General features: G+C 46.7%; 1 protein-coding gene across 9 annotated transcripts in view; it reads right to left on the bottom strand.

Annotated features, from left to right (window-relative positions):
• osbpl3b (oxysterol binding protein-like 3b) overlaps positions 1-18,146 on the bottom strand; it is a 263,221-nt gene that overhangs the window by 80,660 nt on the left and 164,415 nt on the right. For all 9 annotated transcript variants that reach the window (XM_072509457.1, XM_072509455.1, XM_072509461.1 and 6 more), the window contains 3 exons: positions 13,361-13,498; positions 12,231-12,294; positions 8,717-8,795 (listed from right to left, as the gene is read on the bottom strand). In XM_072509457.1, coding sequence (XP_072365558.1) covers positions 8,717-8,795; positions 12,231-12,294; positions 13,361-13,498 — 281 coding nt within the window. The remainder of the gene's footprint in view (positions 1-8,716; positions 8,796-12,230; positions 12,295-13,360; positions 13,499-18,146) is intronic.

Genomic DNA, 18,146 nt, shown 5'->3' with positions numbered 1-18,146 from the left:
TTAATAACCAAAGGAGTTCATGCACGTGCCCTAGCCCCTAAAACTCATCTGTGCCCTGCACCCGTGCCAACTTACTCAGTGTCTAATTGTTTGGCCTTACGGGCCCTTTGACTACGTCTACGTGGTTCCCCAGGCGGTACAGCAGAACTGGAGGTGGACTCCTGTGATTCCTGCCCTCTGACACTGGATCCCTTTGGCGGCCGTTTCCTGGGGCGTCCTGGCCTAGATGGGCCAGGCTGCGGCCCGGGCGACTGGGATGGCGAGCTGCCAGCCTGTCCTGCCCGTTGCCCACCCGATGCACCTGGGACGGAAGGGGGGGGGGGGGGGGGGAGTCCGAGGTGTCGCGGTGTACCGGGACCTCCCCTACAGAGGGAGCCGGGACGGACCACACCACCTCCTCCTCCCTCGGGGTGCCCGATGGCCCCCAGGCCTCTACATGGGTGGGGGATGCGAACGGACTGGCCATCCGACGCCCCCCGACATCTGGCGCTGCCAGTCCTGGAGGCCCGTGCTGGTATCGACAGGGGTCTGCAGGTTTGCAGCCATGGAGCCCAGGGGGTTGGCAAACCCTGTCTGTGACAGTGCGACGCCGGCTCGCACATGGCCACTGGCGCCGATGCCCTCAGCGATGGCCTGCTGAGACTGGGCTATGGCGTTGAGCGCCTCTGCCATCTGGCGCTGGCACTGGCTCATGGCCTCCTGTGAGAGGGCAGCCATTTCCTGGGCCACAGACGCCGCCTGCACGGAAAGCCCCAGGCCTCGCAAACCGTTCCCCATGTCTGACACCGTCGCACCCATTGCCTCCACCGCGGACGCCACCCGTGCGGTGTCGGCCTGGGTGGCACGCATGACCGGCACCACTTCCAGCTCCTGGACGCGGGTGGACTCCTCCACCTGCGACCGCAGCCGCCGCAAGCCGCCTGTCACCCTCTTCGCTTGTCTCCGGGTCGGTGGTTGCATCGGATCTATGTGTAGGTGTGGTAACTCCAGGAACCCGGGATCCATCTGGGCAGCAGATGTTCGCTTGGGCTGGGCTGCCCTCCGACCGCCCGGCCCCTCTGCTGCTCCTACCTCCACCTGCTGTACCAGGACGGCTGTGTTGTGCGCACCAGTGAGTGTACCAGACGCCTCATCACTAAAGTGCCCAACCGAGGTGAGTGTTTCTGCGATGGTGGAGGGTGTTGGTGACAGCAGTGGCGTTGTGTCGTGCTCTTCGTCCCACTCTGAGTCCATGGCACTTTGGGGTGGGGGTTCGTCTCCACCCATCCACTCTGAGTCACTGTCCGGTATTTCGTCTTCCTGGGTAGTGGTGTCCCGGGTAGTGGTGTCCCGGGTAGTGGTGTCCCGGGTAGTGGTGTCCCGGCTCGGATGTGACGGGGGCCTGTGGCTGCCCCCCTCATCACTGGGTGGTCGCTCCCGCACGTGACGGGGGTGTCGTCTCCCTGTTGCTCCAGGTCTCTCCGTCTCCCGTGGCCTCAGAGGGGCATCCTGCGGGCGTCGCATGCTGGAGGGTGCGGGTCTCTCCGTCTCCCGTGGCCTCCGAGGGGCATCCTGCGGGCGGTCTGCATCTGCGGGGATGGGTGCCTGGACGTTTGGTCCTGCGATACACAATGAAGCATGCATGGTTAGACATGAGGCAGTGATCAGGTGATACGGGGGAGGGGGATATAGGGGAGGGGGGATATAGGGGACGGGCAGTCGGTGGCTCACTTGCTACTACGCCCCCGACCTCTGCATCAGCAACCTCCCAGTCCTCAGGTCCACCAGCCAGTTCCAGGGCCTTTCCTCATGTACGGTCAGTGGCCTCTCATCAGCGGGGCCTCCTCCAGTCCTCACATGCTCCCAATTGTTGTGTGCGCGCTTCTCCTGTGGGGTGGGGGGGGGGGGTGGCAGGGGTAAAAGGCAACACTGTTAGGCAGGTATATGAATGCACGCCATCGATTGCGCGTGCATTGCAGAGGTTAAGGTTAGGGCTGGATTCACTTGGGGATATGGGGGAGGGGGGGGATTATGGGGGAGGGGGGATATGGGGGAGGGGGGATATGGGGGAGGGGGGATATGGGGGAGGGGGGATATGGGGGAGGGGGGATATGGAGGAGGGGGGATATGGAGGAGGGGGGATATGGGGAGGGGGGATATGGGGGAGGGGGGATATGGGGGAGGGGGGATATGGAGGAGGGGGGATATGGAGGAGGGGGGATATGGAGGAGGGGGGATATGGGGGAGGGGGGATATGGGGGAGGGGGGATATGGGGGAGGCTCACCCTGCCTGCTCTGACGAGGTTGTTCACCTTCTTGTGGCACTGGGTGCCTGTCCGTGGTGTCAGGGCCACAGCGGTGACGGCCTCTGCCACTTCCCTCCACAGACGCCGGCTGTGGCGTGGGGCAATTCTGCGGCCGTGCCCGGGATACAGGGCGTCCCTCCTCTGCTCCACCGCGTCCAGGAGCGCCTCCACATCGCGTGACTCGAACCTCGGGGCTGAGCGGCGCCCAGCCATCCAGTCGGGTGTTGCGGTCGGGTGTTCAGGTCGGGTGGGGGGGGAGCAGCGCGGCCTTATGAGCCGACACGCCGTGCGGCGCGTATGACGCTGCACGGCGTGAACCACTGCGCAAGCGCGGATCCCGTTATGTCGCTGCTAGCCCATTTCGGGCCGGAGACTATCGACCCATTTTTCCGACATGACGCAATCGGATTTGCGCCGTTTTTTGCGCCGATCAGCGGACTTTCCGCCGATAACGGAGAATTTCGCCCCAGGTTTGTAACTCAAAGAAAAGAGAGAAAATTAAATATTTGACAAAATAGACAAAAAGGTTATAATTTCCAATAATTCTTAAAAGCTGAAGAAATGACAATCCACATTTGGAAGTTAATTTTCAGTGCTAGTGAGGTTGTTGAGTAATTAAGGCTTACCAAACCATCAAAGGTGCACTGGCACTGGAATGGACGAGTCCCAACTTTTTGTTGCATGTTTCTATTTCATGTATGTATGTATGTATGTAGCTATTTCAGTACAGGAATCTTACATCACTCAATACATTTGAATGGGAAGTCGGGTGGTGAAATGCTGTTATGCGGCTTACGGAGCAACAAGGCATTTCACGAATGACCCGCCGAGGCCATGGTGGTGCGTTTCCACCGTTTTTCGGACAAAGAACTCGTCTTGCGGTGGGCCAAGAAAGAGCGGAGCAGCAGATGGAAGAACAGTGAGGTGCGCATCTATCAGGACCTGGGAGCGGAGCTGGCCAAAAGACGTGCTGAGTTCAATCGGGTGAAGGCGATCTTCAAGAAGGGGGTGAAATTCGGGATGCTGTATACAGCGCGGTTGTGGGTTATGAACGAAGATCGGCATTTTTACTTTGAGACACTGGACGAGGTATGGACATTTATCAAAGAAAAAAAGTTAGAAGCATCTTAAAGGACACTTAAGTCTCGACGAAGTTATGTGACGGTGGTTTGTAATCTTTGTAATGTTTCTATCGGTTCAAATAAGATTGTATGTAGTTTTGGGTTAAGTATTGGGCTGGGGTAGTGGTTTGAGGATGCTTTGTTTTGCAGGGATTTGATGCGGAGGGGGGAGGGGGCCCTGACGTTGGTGCTATTCTGTGGGAGGTTGAGTCTTGTTTCAAGCGATTGTTTCTTCATTGGTTTATGTTAATTTCTTTTCTCGAGGTTGTTTACTTACTGGGCAATGCAATGTTGTTAGATGGTCTATTCATGTCGGGAGAGGGGTTCGAACAATAGGGAGTCAGACAGTTTGGCACCAGGGGCGGGGGTTGTCAAGGTCAGCATGGTTCAGCTGACTCTCATAGAATTTACAGTGCAGAAAGAGGCCCATCGAGTCTGCACCAGCTCTTGGAAAGAGCATCCTTCCCAACCGCACACCTCCACCCTATCCCCATAACCCAGTAACCCCACCCAACACTAAGGGCAATTTTGGACACTAAGGGCAATTTATCACGGCCAATCCACCTAACCTGCACATCATTGGACTGTGGGAGGAAACCGGAGCACCCGGAGGAAACCCACGCACACACAGGGAGGATGTGCAGACTCCGCACAGACAATGACCCAAGCCGGAATCGAACCTGGGACCCTGGAGCTGTGAAGCAATTGTGCTATCCACAATGCTACCGTGCTGCCCGATATAAATTGAACATGGGAAAAAGTGAATCGTTCGTGATCCAGGCAATGGGGCAGGAGGGGAGACTGAAGGAGCTGCCGCTTAGGACGGTAGCGAGGAGCTTTCGCTACCTGGGAATACAGGTGGCTCGGAAATGGGAGGCATTACACAGGCTCAACCTAACCCGGCTGGTAGAGAAAATGGAAGGGGACTTTAAAAGATGGGATACGCTCCCTCTATCGCTGGCGGGGAGGGTACAGACCGTGAAAATGACGGTCCTCCTCAGCTTCTTGTTTGTCTTCCAGTGCCTCCCCATCTTCCTAAGGCCATTTTTAAGCTGGTAAACAAGATTATTTTGGGCTTTGTATTGGTGAATAAAACCCCGCGTGTGAAGAAAATGTTGTTGGAGCGCAGTCGGGGGAGGGTGGGTTGGTGCTGCCGAACGTCTGCAACTACTACTGGGCGGCAAATATAGCGATGATTAGGAAGTGGGTGGTGGGGGAGGGGTTGACTTGGGAATGGATGGAGGCGGCGTCATGCAAAGGCACCAGTTTGGGAGCACTGGTAACGGCACCTCTGCCGTTCTCACCCGGCCCGTTACTCCACTCGCCTGGTGGTGGTGGCGGCATTGAGGATCAGGGGTCAATGGAGGAGGTATAAGAAGGTGGAGGGTGCGTCGGTCTGGACCCCGATTTGCAACAACCACAGGCTCGCACCGGGCAAGATAGATGGCGGGTTCCGGAGCTGGCAGAGAGCAAGAATTAGATGGATGGGAGATCTATTCATAGACGGGAGTTTTCCCAGTCTGAAGGCGCTGGAGGACAAGTTCAAGTTGCCGCCGGGGAATGGTTTCAGATATTTGCAAGTGCGGGACTTTCTGAGGAAACAGGTGTTGGCTTTCCTGCTGATGCCACCACGGGGGATACAGGACAGAGTAGTCTCTGGTATCTGGGAGGGGAAGGTGTCAGATGTCTATCAGGATTTGTTGGAGGCGGAGGAAACTCTGGTGGAGGAGCTTAAGGGCAAGTGGGAGTAGTAGCTGGATGGGGAGTTAGAGGCGGGTCTGTGGGCGGACACCCTAAGCAGGGTTAATTCCTCCTCATCATGTGCCAGGCTCAGTCTAATACAGTTTAAAATGGTACACCGGGCACACATGACGGCGGCGAGGATGAGCAAGTTTTTCGGGGTAGAGGATAGTTGAGTGAGGTGTGCGGGAATCCCAGCAAACCATGTCCACATGTTTTGGGCATGCCCAAAGCTTGGAGGGTTCTGGCATTGCCAAGGCAATGTCTAAGGTGCTAGGTACGCGGGTGGTGCCGAGTCCAGAGATGGCGATCTTTGGAGTGTCAGAAGACCCGGGTGTTCAGGGAGTGAAAGAGGCCGACGGTCTGGCCTTTGCCTCCCTGGTAGCCCAGAGACGGATCCTTTTCATGTGGAGGGACTCGAAGCCCCCGAGTGTGGAGACTTGGGTCAGTGACATGGCTGGGTTTCTCAAGCTGGAGAAAATAAAGTTTGCCTTGAGAGGGTCAATGCTGGGGTTCTTTTGGAGGTGGCAGCCGTTAGTCGACTTTCTCAGGGGCAATTAAAATGTCAGCAGAAGCAGCATTCTGAAGTGGGGGGGGGGGGGTAGGGGCAATATGGTTAAGGGATGTACAGAAGGGGTTGGCTGGGAAATGTCAATTTTACCATGTTGATGTTTATGTTATTATAATTTCATTTGTTATTGTTTTAAAATTTTGCAAATATTTCAATAAAAATATATATATTTTTAAAAACAAGGCATTTCACACAGCCACTTAGGATCTTCACATACAGACTCCAGAATGGTCTGTCCGATTTGCACGCAAAGTTTAATACCGTCACCCTCACCATTATCATCAACAGCAAACTCTGACCAAAAATGTTTTTGCTTCATTTTGCTTATTTTCTTTTGAAAGGCAAATTGCTTCATAGCTTGCACAAGTATGAAGTTTTAAATGAAGGACTGTAACTTATGGATAGACAAATAACTCCCCTCTGACGTGCTTCAGGATATGTTTCTACATTAAATGCACTGAATGAATGAATGAGAGTTGTTGCAGACGGACAGTAAATGATACTTCAAAAATCTTGCCATTATTCTACAAAATAAATTGCTTGAGAAAGATGTAATTAACTATACAATTTTTAAGAAAACACTCTTTGGTTATCTGGAGCAGTGTTCTAAAGAGCTACATTAGGTTGATCGATAGAGTATTGGTTTAAGGTGGGCTGCTAAACAGTGAGTAATCAGGAGATAATGCGAATGATGCATCAGCCCAGTACACCCACTGTGCGATTGGATTGGATTGGATTTGTTTATTGTCACGTGTACCGAGGTACAGTGAAAAGTATTTTTTTGTGAGCAGCTCAACAGATCATTAAATACATGGGAACAAAAGGGAATAAAAGAAAATACATAATAGGGCAGCACAACATATACAATGTAACTACATAAGCACTGGCATCGGATGAAGCATACAGGGTGTAGTGTTAATGAGGTCAGTCTATAAGAGGGTCATTTAGGAGGCTGGTGACAGTGGGGAAGAAGCTGTTTTTGAGTCTGTTTGTGCGTGTTCTCAGACTTCTGTATCTCCTGCCTGATGGAAGAAGTTGGAAGAGCGAGTAAGCCGGGTGGGAGAGATCTTTGATTATGCTGCCCGCTTTCCCCAGGCAGCGGGAGATGCAGATGGAGTCAATGGATGGGAGGCAGGTTCGTGTGATGGACTGGGCGGTGTTCACGACTCTGAAGTTTCTTGCGGCCCTGGGCTGAGCAGTTGCCATACAAGGCTGTGATGCAGCCAGATAGGATGCTTTCTATGGTGCATCTGTATAAGTTGGTAAGGGTTAATGTGGACATGCCGAATTTCCTTAAGTTTCCTGAGGAAGTATAGGCGCTGTTGTGCTTTCTTGGTGGTAGTGTCGACGTGGGTGGTCTGCTTATGGATGAGGTTTGCAATTAGGCAACCAACCTATATTATGTAATTTGGACATTTTGTCCAATAATATTGTAATTATAACACTAAGTGAACAATAATTTCGCTCTATTAACTTTAAAATGTAACAAATGGAACTTATAAAGCAAACTGGTGTACTCCTAAAGTACAAAGGAATAATGACTTCATTTTCCATCCTGCTGAAGACTGAAATCAAGTGTTTAGTGAATTCTTGGCAGGTTTTCCAGGTTTGAAGCAAACCATACGCATGTCTTGAACCTCTTGACAAAGAGTTAAATACATTACAAGAACAATGCCACTTTGGTAAGTTTAAACAAGGTCTGCATGGGCAGTACTATCTATCTTCCTGGCTGCATATTTTAGGGGATAAAAGGAAACAGGTTCTTCTTCAAATACACAGTCCCTTAAATTTTCAGGTGCAACACTATGGATGGCATAAAAGTTGAACGATTGCTGAAGGACCCCAAAACATTGCTAGGACAGAGAAAAGCTGCATCTAACCTGAGAGTTGATGATGCCAATACCAAGTGCACAGATCTTCCACTTCCCTATTAGTAACTGTTATAAACCCCACGAGGCCCATGGAGATGATCCGATTAATCTCCCATGAGCCTGTTGGAGTACGAGCTCCCCTGCTGAGGGGCAGAGGCCCCTAAGCATGATCGTTAATCCATTACCACAAAAGCTGGCCAAGAAGGAGCCGAGCTAGCGACTAGTCCCGACAGGGACATGGGCTGTTACTTGTAAATACTTGCCTTTGGATATAACCTCTTTTCCGGACTCCTCCGTAACTACTAAAGTAATTTCCTTGACTATTATATTGTATCAAATTGTTCAACTAATGAATCAGTTTTTACTCCAACCTGGATTCATCGAAATTTGAATCAGTACTCATCCATAATTCTCGCTATTTATTTTATCAAAATAAAAAGCTGCAAGAGTGCAAGTGGATGTCGCGGTTGATGGCAAAACGAGCCAAACCCTCATCTGCATTTCCAAAATTGGGAAGTTAGGAGATGATTGTTGTAAAGTAGGAGGTCCGTGCTGGACTCTAAGGAAATATGAGCAGAAATCAGTTACATGGTTAGTAGGGACATTGGTAGGGCCTCAGTTGTTGAGGAATGTTCAGGGTTACAGAATCCCGAGATTTATTTGTGGATCCTGGAAGAGAAACTATATAAACAATTTAACAGCTTAGGTATCTTCTGGCTCTGGTTCATTTTAGTGTTGAACAAGGCCATTTTATACCTGTCAGTTTCCACTGAGTATAGGGTAAAAGTTGGCCCTCAATTGTCTGAAGTCCCCTTTCTCCTTCACATTTCTTGTAATCTTCAACCTGGTTCAATGTATGCAAGCCTTTTTATGGCTGTACACCTTATAAAGTTTAAGTTTGGAGAATCAATTTAGTCAATTGCGTATTAGGTTAGCCCTTCCAATTTGACAGAAAGTGCTATAAAACCACTGGCATTCAATAGGGTGACTGGAAGGTAAAGGGAGAAAGGAAACATAAAAGCTTTCCTGGAACACGTCTTCTCAGTATTATCAGGCTCAATTTTAAATCAATACAAATTTGCTTAGTTGTTTCTTCTGCAGAAGGATTCATTCTATAATGGTACTTACGATGGTAGAGTTACATGAATTGTACCAACTGGAACAATTTCCATCGATTTACCCCAGAACTTGTTCTTCCACCTTACATCTAATACGGGAGGTAAATAAAGACTCCATAAATACAAAATGTCACTTGTAGACCATCTATCAGAAATAATTTTAGATGTGCATGATGAACATTATTCTGCAATTGAAGTTGAAGAATTTCTACATGCATATTAATTTAACTGCTCTTCCACTTGCCTCTTAATATATCATATCATTAGCTGAAAGTATTTTGCCTAATAGGGAATATGCAAATCGGTTTCTGCTTGCTGACCAATTCATTTCATTACTGCTGTTCAAGGACTGCCTATCTAGTTAAATAAATGTCAACAATGTTCCTGTTGGCATTATAAGGACCCCCCCACCTCCTCCCCTCCCCAACCAACAAAAATAATTGGAATTCTCTTCCAGAAACAGGAGCGGCATGGTAGCAAAGTGGTCAGCATTGCTGCCTCATATCGCCAGAGACCTGGATTCGGTTCTGACCTTGGGTGACTGTGTGGAGTTTGCACGTCCTCCCTGTGTCTGTGTGGTTTTCACCGGGTGCTTCGGTTTCCTCTCACAGTCCAAACATGTGCAGGTTAGGTGGATTTGCCATGCTAAATTGTGTCCAGTTTTGATCTCCTTATTTGAGGAAGGATGTGGTGGCATTGGAAACAGTTCAGAGGAGGTTCATCAGATTGATGCCGGGGATGAAAGGGTTGGCGTATCAGGAGAGATTAAACAGTTTAGGTTTATACTCGCTGGAGTTTAGAAGGATGAAAGGGGATCTGATCGAGGTATAGAAAATACTAAAAGGGATTAATAAAGTAAACGTAGACCAAATGTTCCCCCTTGTGTGGCAATCTTGAATGAGAGGCCGCGTATATAGGTTGAATGGCGGTAGATTTAAAACTGAAATGAGGAGGCACTACCTCTCGCAGATGGTGCTGAATGTATGGAACTCGCTGCCCCACAGTGCGGTGGAGTCCGAATCATAAAATGATTTCAAGAGGGAGAGATATATTTCTGATAGCAAATGGGTAAAGGGATATGGGGAACAGGTAGGGATCAGCCACGATCTGATTGAATGACAGAGCAAGCTCGAAGGGCTGAATTGCCAACTTCTGCTCCTAATTCCTATGTTCCTAAATTGTTCGTTGGTGCCAATAGGTTAGGTAGCGGTTACAGGGTTAAGGCGGGGTTAGAGCCGAGGTTAGATGCTCTTTCGGAGGATTGGTGCAAACTTGATGGGCCGAATGGCCTCCTTCTGCACTGTAGGAATTCTAAGAAACTCTAACTGTTGAAAGGCAGAATAACTGTTAGGTTATAGCACGGTAGCACAAGTGGCTAGCACTGTGGCTTCACAGCGCCAGGGTCCCAGGTTCGATTCCCCATTGGATCACTGTCTGTGAGGAGTCTGCACGTTCTCCCCGTATCTGTGTGGGTTTCCTCCGGGTGCTCCGGTTTCGTCCCACAGTCCAAAGATGTGCAGGTTAGGTGAATTGGCCATGCTAAATTGCCCTTAGTGTCCAAAACGGTTAGGAGGGGTTATTGGGTTACGGGGATGGGTGAAAGACTTGAGTGAGTCGGTGCAGACCCGATGGGCCGAACGGCCTCCTTCTGCACAGTATGTTCTATGTTCTATGAAAGTGAAAGTGGAACTATTTGAAAAAGAAAAATGTAAAAAAGAGAATGGGAAAAAAAAGAAGTGATGGGAGTAAGTGGCTAACTCTTTTAGAGAATCAACTGGAGTACAATGAATCAAATGGCCTTTTTCGGAGTCGTAAAATTTCTGATCCTATTTATCAACTTCCCTTTTAAAAGTTATCGACTCTGAATGTTTCATCAGAAAGACACGGAAGTGATGAACAATTAATTTGCTGCATAAAAGAAAATTCTCATTTCCTATCTAGTGTTGCCTTCCATTGAAAAGTCCTACAGTTAGCTAAGTACTTTGGAATATTGTTTCTGAAGTTTGTTACAATTATTGGGTATTGCCATAGGATGGGATTGAGAGGCAGGTTTAAAATTTTCTATACTTCCAAGTGTGTCAGCCCTTTTGATTTGTTGCTGTGCATGATGAGTGACAAGGCAAAATTTTACTTTTCTATGTTAATTTTGCAAATGTAATCCTCTCCCAGGTTTCTTGGGGAGAAACCTAGATGACATCAACAAGAGAGAAATACAAGTGAACCAAAACAGAGGAATAAGGAAAATGGGAACAGCAAGGCCAATATGGGGAGCAGCAAAGCAAGACTCTGAGAGAAGGGATACAGATCAGCAGTAGTGGGGAACATAGAGGTACAATAATGCAACCTCCCACATATCAGTACATAATAGAGTGACTAGTAAGCCCAAGTTAAAGTAATCTAATTAGACTCATTGGCAAGTGGAAATGGTTATGTACTAGTTATCTCAACAAAATTACTTAATTTTTATTGCCTCTATTAGATCTGCTTATGTCCCTCTGAACCCTATTAGAATGGCAGATTTAACTTGGACCTGATGTACTTTCCTCACCAGCCAGTGGGAGATGGTGTGGATACTCAAATGTAGCATTATGATATTGATGGAAAGATGTCCTAATTGTCGATTCATAACAGAATGCCAACTTTGGCCTGGAGACCGTCATTCAGGACAATGCAGAGATGGGGTGAATGACATTTAGTTCTTTCTTCAATTACCGGCACAGGTTTACAGAGCCGAAGAGCCTGTTCCTGTGCTGTACGTCTCTTTGTTCTTTGTACTGTTAAGTTCTGATAAAGGCGGAGCTTATTATCTACAAGGGGAAGGATTTTCCAGCCCTTCCCAAATAGGATCTTCCGGCTCCAGGAGATCCTGCCGGTGGCAGGATCCAATGTCTCCACTGTCTGAAACCCCGCCACAGGGGTCCAGAAAATCCCGGCCCAGATGTGTTCAAATAGCTGTTCTTCATTGCTCAGAACACATAGACATGCAGTTTATTTACATAATTCAGGACCAAGCTTCCAGTTGGATGTATGGCAAAAGGTAGGGGCAGCAGCCTCTGACTTGTCTTGTTACTGGGTGCGCTAGAGAGAAGTCAGTCTCAAAATAAGTACATCTCTTTGCCAAGACCCTGCACCCCAGAACCTAAATTAGACAATTGGTAACAAATGAATGTTGCCAATCCCAAGAAAGGTGTATCTCTGCACAGTGGGTAAATAGAAACACTCCCTGAAGTCGATTTCTTTAATAGCTTAGTTCAGAGCATTATTTTAGAGGCTCTAAACTAAGCTACTGTTTCTGTGCATATTTACACCCCACTAAATAATGGTTAGGAAAGATGCCAAAACAGAATCAATATTAATACTTCTCTATTTCCTAGTCCAGTAGGAATAAAGCTTTCTCTCTCACTGCAACTTCACGATGAAATTTGCAAACTGCTACTTTCCCAAAGCACCACAATACCTTTGCTTTCGAAAAACTCATCTGGACTCTTAGAACATAAAATTTCCCCGTTCAAGCAGACACCTACCTTGCCAGAAGGCAAAGTTTTTGGATTCAGCATGGCATGCAGATATTGGAGGATGGTGGCTGACCTGAAGAAAAGTGTAAGAAAAATGTATATCAAGGTTTTTCTCTATGAATTTACTATTTAAGTGTTTATTAACTTTTCATCTTACATTTTTTAAAAGGTCTAAAATGTAAAAATACACTTCTTATTTAATGGCCAATTTTTTGTTATTGTTGCTGTTGAACCCTCATCTTCCAGCCACACACATTGTAAAATTCTGAGGTTGTTGACCACAATTATCCATCCACTCATTTTGATGGGTACTGGAGGGGAGCACACCAATGACTTCCCAAAAGTCATGACTGCATTCATGGCTCTTTTAGTTGACATTTCTGCTTACTTTCATAAACAAATTCTTGAATCCTGAATGGGACAAGGTCCAAGTACAGAGGCCTGGAAAATTGAACAGAACCCTGTTCCACCAAGACTTTCACCATTCAGACAAATTCAATAAGAGGGTAATGTCTTAGTAGTTCCTGGGCACCCCTGCAAATCTCGGGTAGAGTGTACTTTAAAGACCCCTGCAGAACTTCCAACAACAAAGAACCGATGAGAGTTCTATTGAGGCCCACAAAAGTCAAAAAATGCTTCCTGCTCAAGGTAAGCTGATGTCTATGGGATAATCACCTTTCAATTATGTTCTTCTAGTTCCATATTTACAAAAATGTGTAGAAATTAGGTCCTTCCGGCCTTTGGAATAGCAGGATTTCGCTGATGCACCTGTTGCCAGATTGTAAATAACCCTATCCCCATTTTAAATGAGCCTCCTAACTGGATGGACGTATGGACTGCTGGTGGAGCAGGCCAATTGCAATTTATCAGCTTGACAGAAAATAAACAGCACAGAAAACCAGCCAGGATGGATGCCCTTGTTGAAAAATGCAGTTTTAATGCACATAGTATTACCCAGTCCCTTAGAAATTAGAGCTACTGGGAGAAACTCCAATTTATGAAAATATGATTACAATATAATTTTACTCAGCTATAAATTCTTTGCAACCATTTCTTAATACAACTAGCAACAATGTGGGAACCCCAGCTACTCATTGGCTTACACTGTATACATTTGATTATGCAGCAAGAGCCATTACCTGTTCAGCAATAAACCGGAAGCCTTGCTCTTTCCTCACACATTCATATGTCTCCCCTAGAACTGGGTTAAATGGCTTGCTTCCAGCTCTGTAATGTGAAGATGCATACGCTGAAACCGCAAAGGCTGCTACAAAAACCTGTGGGAATACAAGAGATAAATGACTGTTCTTATTCTATCACTTTAAATGCTTACAGGAACACTGGGCCGTTAAGTTATAAAAACCAGAACAATTATGAATCCATTACTTCTATGGCAAACTTTGAAATTTCATTCAACAAATAATCTGCCAATTGAAAACAAAAAATGAAATATCTATAAACATTAATCTGTAATTTGACTTTACGACACTTACAAATAATTCAATGTTCCAAAATGGTATTTTTGCTTTTATTGTTTTTGTGAAAGCTGACAAAATCCATGTCAAACATAAATTTCAATATTTGTAGTCCTTTTGTTGTTTATAAAAGCCAACAAAACAAAAATACATTTCACAATCATTGTCATTAGAACAATTTAAAATGAGTGTAATGTTGCTCTCCAGGTACATATTGTATTTTAATCCAAATTTTGGGATGCTACAATTGGGACAATCAAAAAGATCAACTCAAAAATTAGAATCTTAATCCCTTCTGGGAATTTTAATGCAAAATTGCAGGCAGCGATCAGGGTAGAAATGAGTATCTGTAGAATGAATGTTTGCCTTACTACATCACTAGCCTGGCCAGCATTAAGGGAATCAAACATGTTAAATGCAGCTAAAGAAAATAAGTTCTTCTCAGTCAAGAATATGCTATTTATTTTCAAAGTTTCAGATTTTAAGTAACTTTTATTAAATAAGGGAGTGAGAACAGAAGGGGAGAGCAAAGCCGTGCAAGTTATTCTATTTCAGCACATTGCCAGAAAAAAGTGTTCTTCCCTTGGCCCAGCAACACAAATAAATTTCCATCCCAATACTGACATTTCCCCCACCCCAGATGACAATTCGATCTGTATTTTTGTAAAATGGGTTTGGTGCTTTTGTTTGGACTGCAGAAGCCAGAGAACTCAGCTACAACAGGGGTGTAATACTAACCAATCAACAGACAAAAGGCCAGGCAAGAGATGTTTAAATGTGTGCCCTTATCTGCGAGGTGCAGATAAAATAGCTTGAATCACCAATTAAAACTCTCTCATGCAAGTTTTAATTTGTATTGGAGAATATGGATGGAATTGTCCAGCCCATTCCACCAGCCGGATCTTCCAGTCCTGTCAAAGCCCCCCCCCCCCCCCCCCACCCCTCCCCCCCCCCTCCCTCCCCCCTCCCCCTCCGGCAGGTTCCTCGATGGTGGCATGGGCTAGGGATGTAAACCAGCATGTACTTCAGCGGGACCAGAAGATGTTACTGGTGGCTGATGGTGAGCCACATCCACCGCGGGGAAATCCGCTGTGGGGAGCCTGGAGAATTCATTCCCATGTCGAAACACCTTAGCATTTGGAGACCAGCAATTCCTGTTTACTTTCATCACCTCAAACATTTGCATTGCACAACATCCCACTGTCCAACACTTCAGGGTATATTGTACAGCTCCACTGCACTCAAAAAATAACATGCATAGTTAAATAAAACTCAAACACAGCAACACCTTTATTGTATCTATTAAGTCACTAAAGTACCTCACAGAAATTACTTTAAAAATTCTACTATTTTTGCTTTTGTAATGTGTTACAAATAGTGGACTTTACAAGACAATGATGCTTTAAATTGTCTCCTTTAACTTGAAGGTAAGTTGAGGATTTGTGGGAAACACTTTTGCTCAAAGACAGGCTCATGTGATTTGGAAATCAAGTGCTAGTTTTCACACCACATTACAGTAAGAGAACAGCTGCTCACTTAGTTTGTATAATACATAATTAATAAAGTAACCCATAAACAACACAAATCATAGAAATGTATGAATTGGGAGTAGGCCACTTAGCCCTTCAAGCCTTTTCTGCCATTTAATAAGAGCATGGCTGATCTGATTTTAACCTCAGCTGCACATTCCTGCCGACCCTCGATAGCCTTTCACTTTTTGCTGATCTAGAATAGGGGCTGGTTTAGCACAGGGCTAAATAGCTGGCTTTTAATGCAGACCAAGGCAGGCCAGCAGCGCGGGTTCAATTCCCGTACCAGCCTCTCCGAACAGGCGCCGGAATGTGGCGACTAGGGGCTTTTCACAGTAACTTCATTTGAAGCCTACTCGTGACAACAAGCGATTTTCATTTAATTTCATTTTTCATTTTCATATACCTAGCTCTGTCAAAAGTATTCACTGTCTCCATCGCATTTTATGAAAGAGAGTTCCAAAGACTCACGACCCTCAGAGAAAAATTTCTCTCCATCTAAGTGACCCTTACTTGTAGATTCTCCCATAAGAGGAAACATCCTTTCCACATCCACCCTGTCAAAATATGCCTACTAGCCCTACTGCCTTAGTCCGAGAAGGTTGTTGGCAGCACTCCACGCAACACAATTGATCAATGCCTTCCTAACCTTCTTCAGCTGCACTGGTAATTCAAAAGAAAACAAGCACCCAGTCTGGAACAGAGCAATAAAAAAAATGCACAACATTCAGAAACAAACATGCATGCACTCAAATATCAGAAATACAGGCAGATTAGTGTGTTCCGGCAAGAGATTGGGGTAAGATATTAGGGAATTGTTATTATTAAGGAAGCTGTAACAGGTCAGACAGAAAGGAAAGGCAAAATCTCAGATTGTTGGAAAGCTGAAATAAAAACTAAAAATGCTGCAAATAACTCAGTAGGTCAGGTCACATCTCTGGAGAGAGCGAGAGAGTAAACGTGGGCTGAACCTTTTGGAAAGCTGAAGATAATGGCACCGGGTCAAGGCGCCAATCCCGGTATCAACAACATTAAGTGCAGAGGCTGGTACAGAGATTCAGCTCTTCTTCCAATTCAGGCCAAATAAGATTATTGAAGTATTTGTAAATATTGGAAGTTCTAATTTTTCAAGTGCCAGACATGTACCCACACTTCAAAACCTGACCATCTGAAGGCAGCTGGATAAAGAGTGGAGATTCAGTCAAGGATTCCCCAGGCCAGCACAGTGGTCTCATAAGGTTAGCAGGGCTGTGAACATAGTAAGGGTGCTGCATTGGTGTTGGTGGTGGTGGTGGTGGTGGTGGGGGGGGGGGGGAGGGGGGTATCTGAGCTTTGAACAAGGTCTCCAACCTCCTGGCAGAAGTGCAGTAGCAATGTGACCAAGGACAATTGTCAGTCACCTGGTCAAAAGGGAGAATGCAGCTGGCAATGGGGGCATGACTATCAGACCTTGGGTCTGTGGTGATCAGAGGTGACACCTTTCATAGGATGGGCAGAACAGGACGGCGCAGGCATGGAAAGAAGGGTAGGAAAACGACAGAGGAGAAATCCTCAATACGGGATCTCCTGCTGAAAATGGAAACGCCTAGAAATGACTGAGGCCTAAAGACTGCAGCTCTCCAGCAGGTGGTGACAAACATTTGTGCCGTCATTGCTGAAGAGCTCACACCATGAAGCATTGGTCACTGCTCCCTGCCAGTGGCTGCCAATGTCTCTATGGCCTCAAACCTCTTCACCTCTGGTTTCTTCCAAGGATTAGTAGGCAAGAGTGGCATCTCAAAATGGTAACACACCACACCATCTCACAACTGATACCCTATCTTCTACAGCTGGACACTGCAGTCATTTCATGATAGGTATGCCCTCACAGGGACAGAGGGCGGTGGGTTTTGCCTCCATTGCTGAATTACCCTAGACACAGAGCATTATCAATTGCACCCTACAATCATCAGGGCCATGACTGACCAACCAGTGAGATCCATCAAGCGTAAAGGCTTCCACTCCTTCAAGGTCCAACTGGTCACTGGCCTGTGACCACAACAAGGGCTTCCTCCATGTATGCATATACTTTGCTGGCAGCTGCCATGGTTCCTTCATCCTACGCCAGTAAAGACAGCCTCAGAACTTTTCTCCAAACACAGAATATGGATTGATCCAGGGAGGAGGAAAATCCTTGTAGGGATGGCACTGGTGCCTTTAAGAGAACTCAGGCAAAGGCAACACAGCTAATGCCACCTACTCAGAAGGACATCCATTGAGTCAGCCATCAGGCTTCTGTAGATGCGATTCCAGTGCCTGGATCAGGTGGTGCCGTACAATATCCCCCTTGGAGGGAGATGATGCTTAACAGAGAGATGCCCCTTCTGTGCCACGAAGTAGACTCCCCTTGCCACCATCCAGGAAGAAGATCTCCGTCCTCTCCCTCATGGTCTCCAGGATTAGATCCAGGTGAACACAAAGGAGGAACTGCCCAGTCCTGGCTTCCAAACCTCTATGACATCTAGCTTGCCTTTGGTAAAGTAGGGACATCTATAGCACAAACCGTGGATCTCTCATTTAGAGCAACCAGCAGCTTCAGTGATGGCTGTTGATGGGCTAGTAGTTGCAGCGGGACAGGGGGAGTGGGGAGGGAAGAGGAGAGGGAGGGAGAGAATAGGAGAGGGGGTCAGGACAGGTTAAAGTTTAAAAGAGGCAGACTTCATCTGACCCTCTCCCAAGGCTTCATGTGGAAAACTATCATATTAATCAAAGGTTCACCCCTGAACTTTATCAATCTCCAACCAGAAATGGGTATATGACTTAAAAATACATCAGGATCCTGTTTCCCACCTAGTTAATATTCAGCCCTCGGTTTCCCTTTCCACAGATGTAACCTGGGTAGCTAATTACTTCCAGCATTTCCTGTTTAAAATAAAGGGATA

This window comes from Scyliorhinus torazame, chromosome 6 (genome assembly GCF_047496885.1).
Source record: "Scyliorhinus torazame isolate Kashiwa2021f chromosome 6, sScyTor2.1, whole genome shotgun sequence".
NCBI lineage: Eukaryota > Metazoa > Chordata > Chondrichthyes > Carcharhiniformes > Scyliorhinidae > Scyliorhinus > Scyliorhinus torazame.
This window is presented reverse-complemented; position numbering and strand designations above follow the sequence as displayed.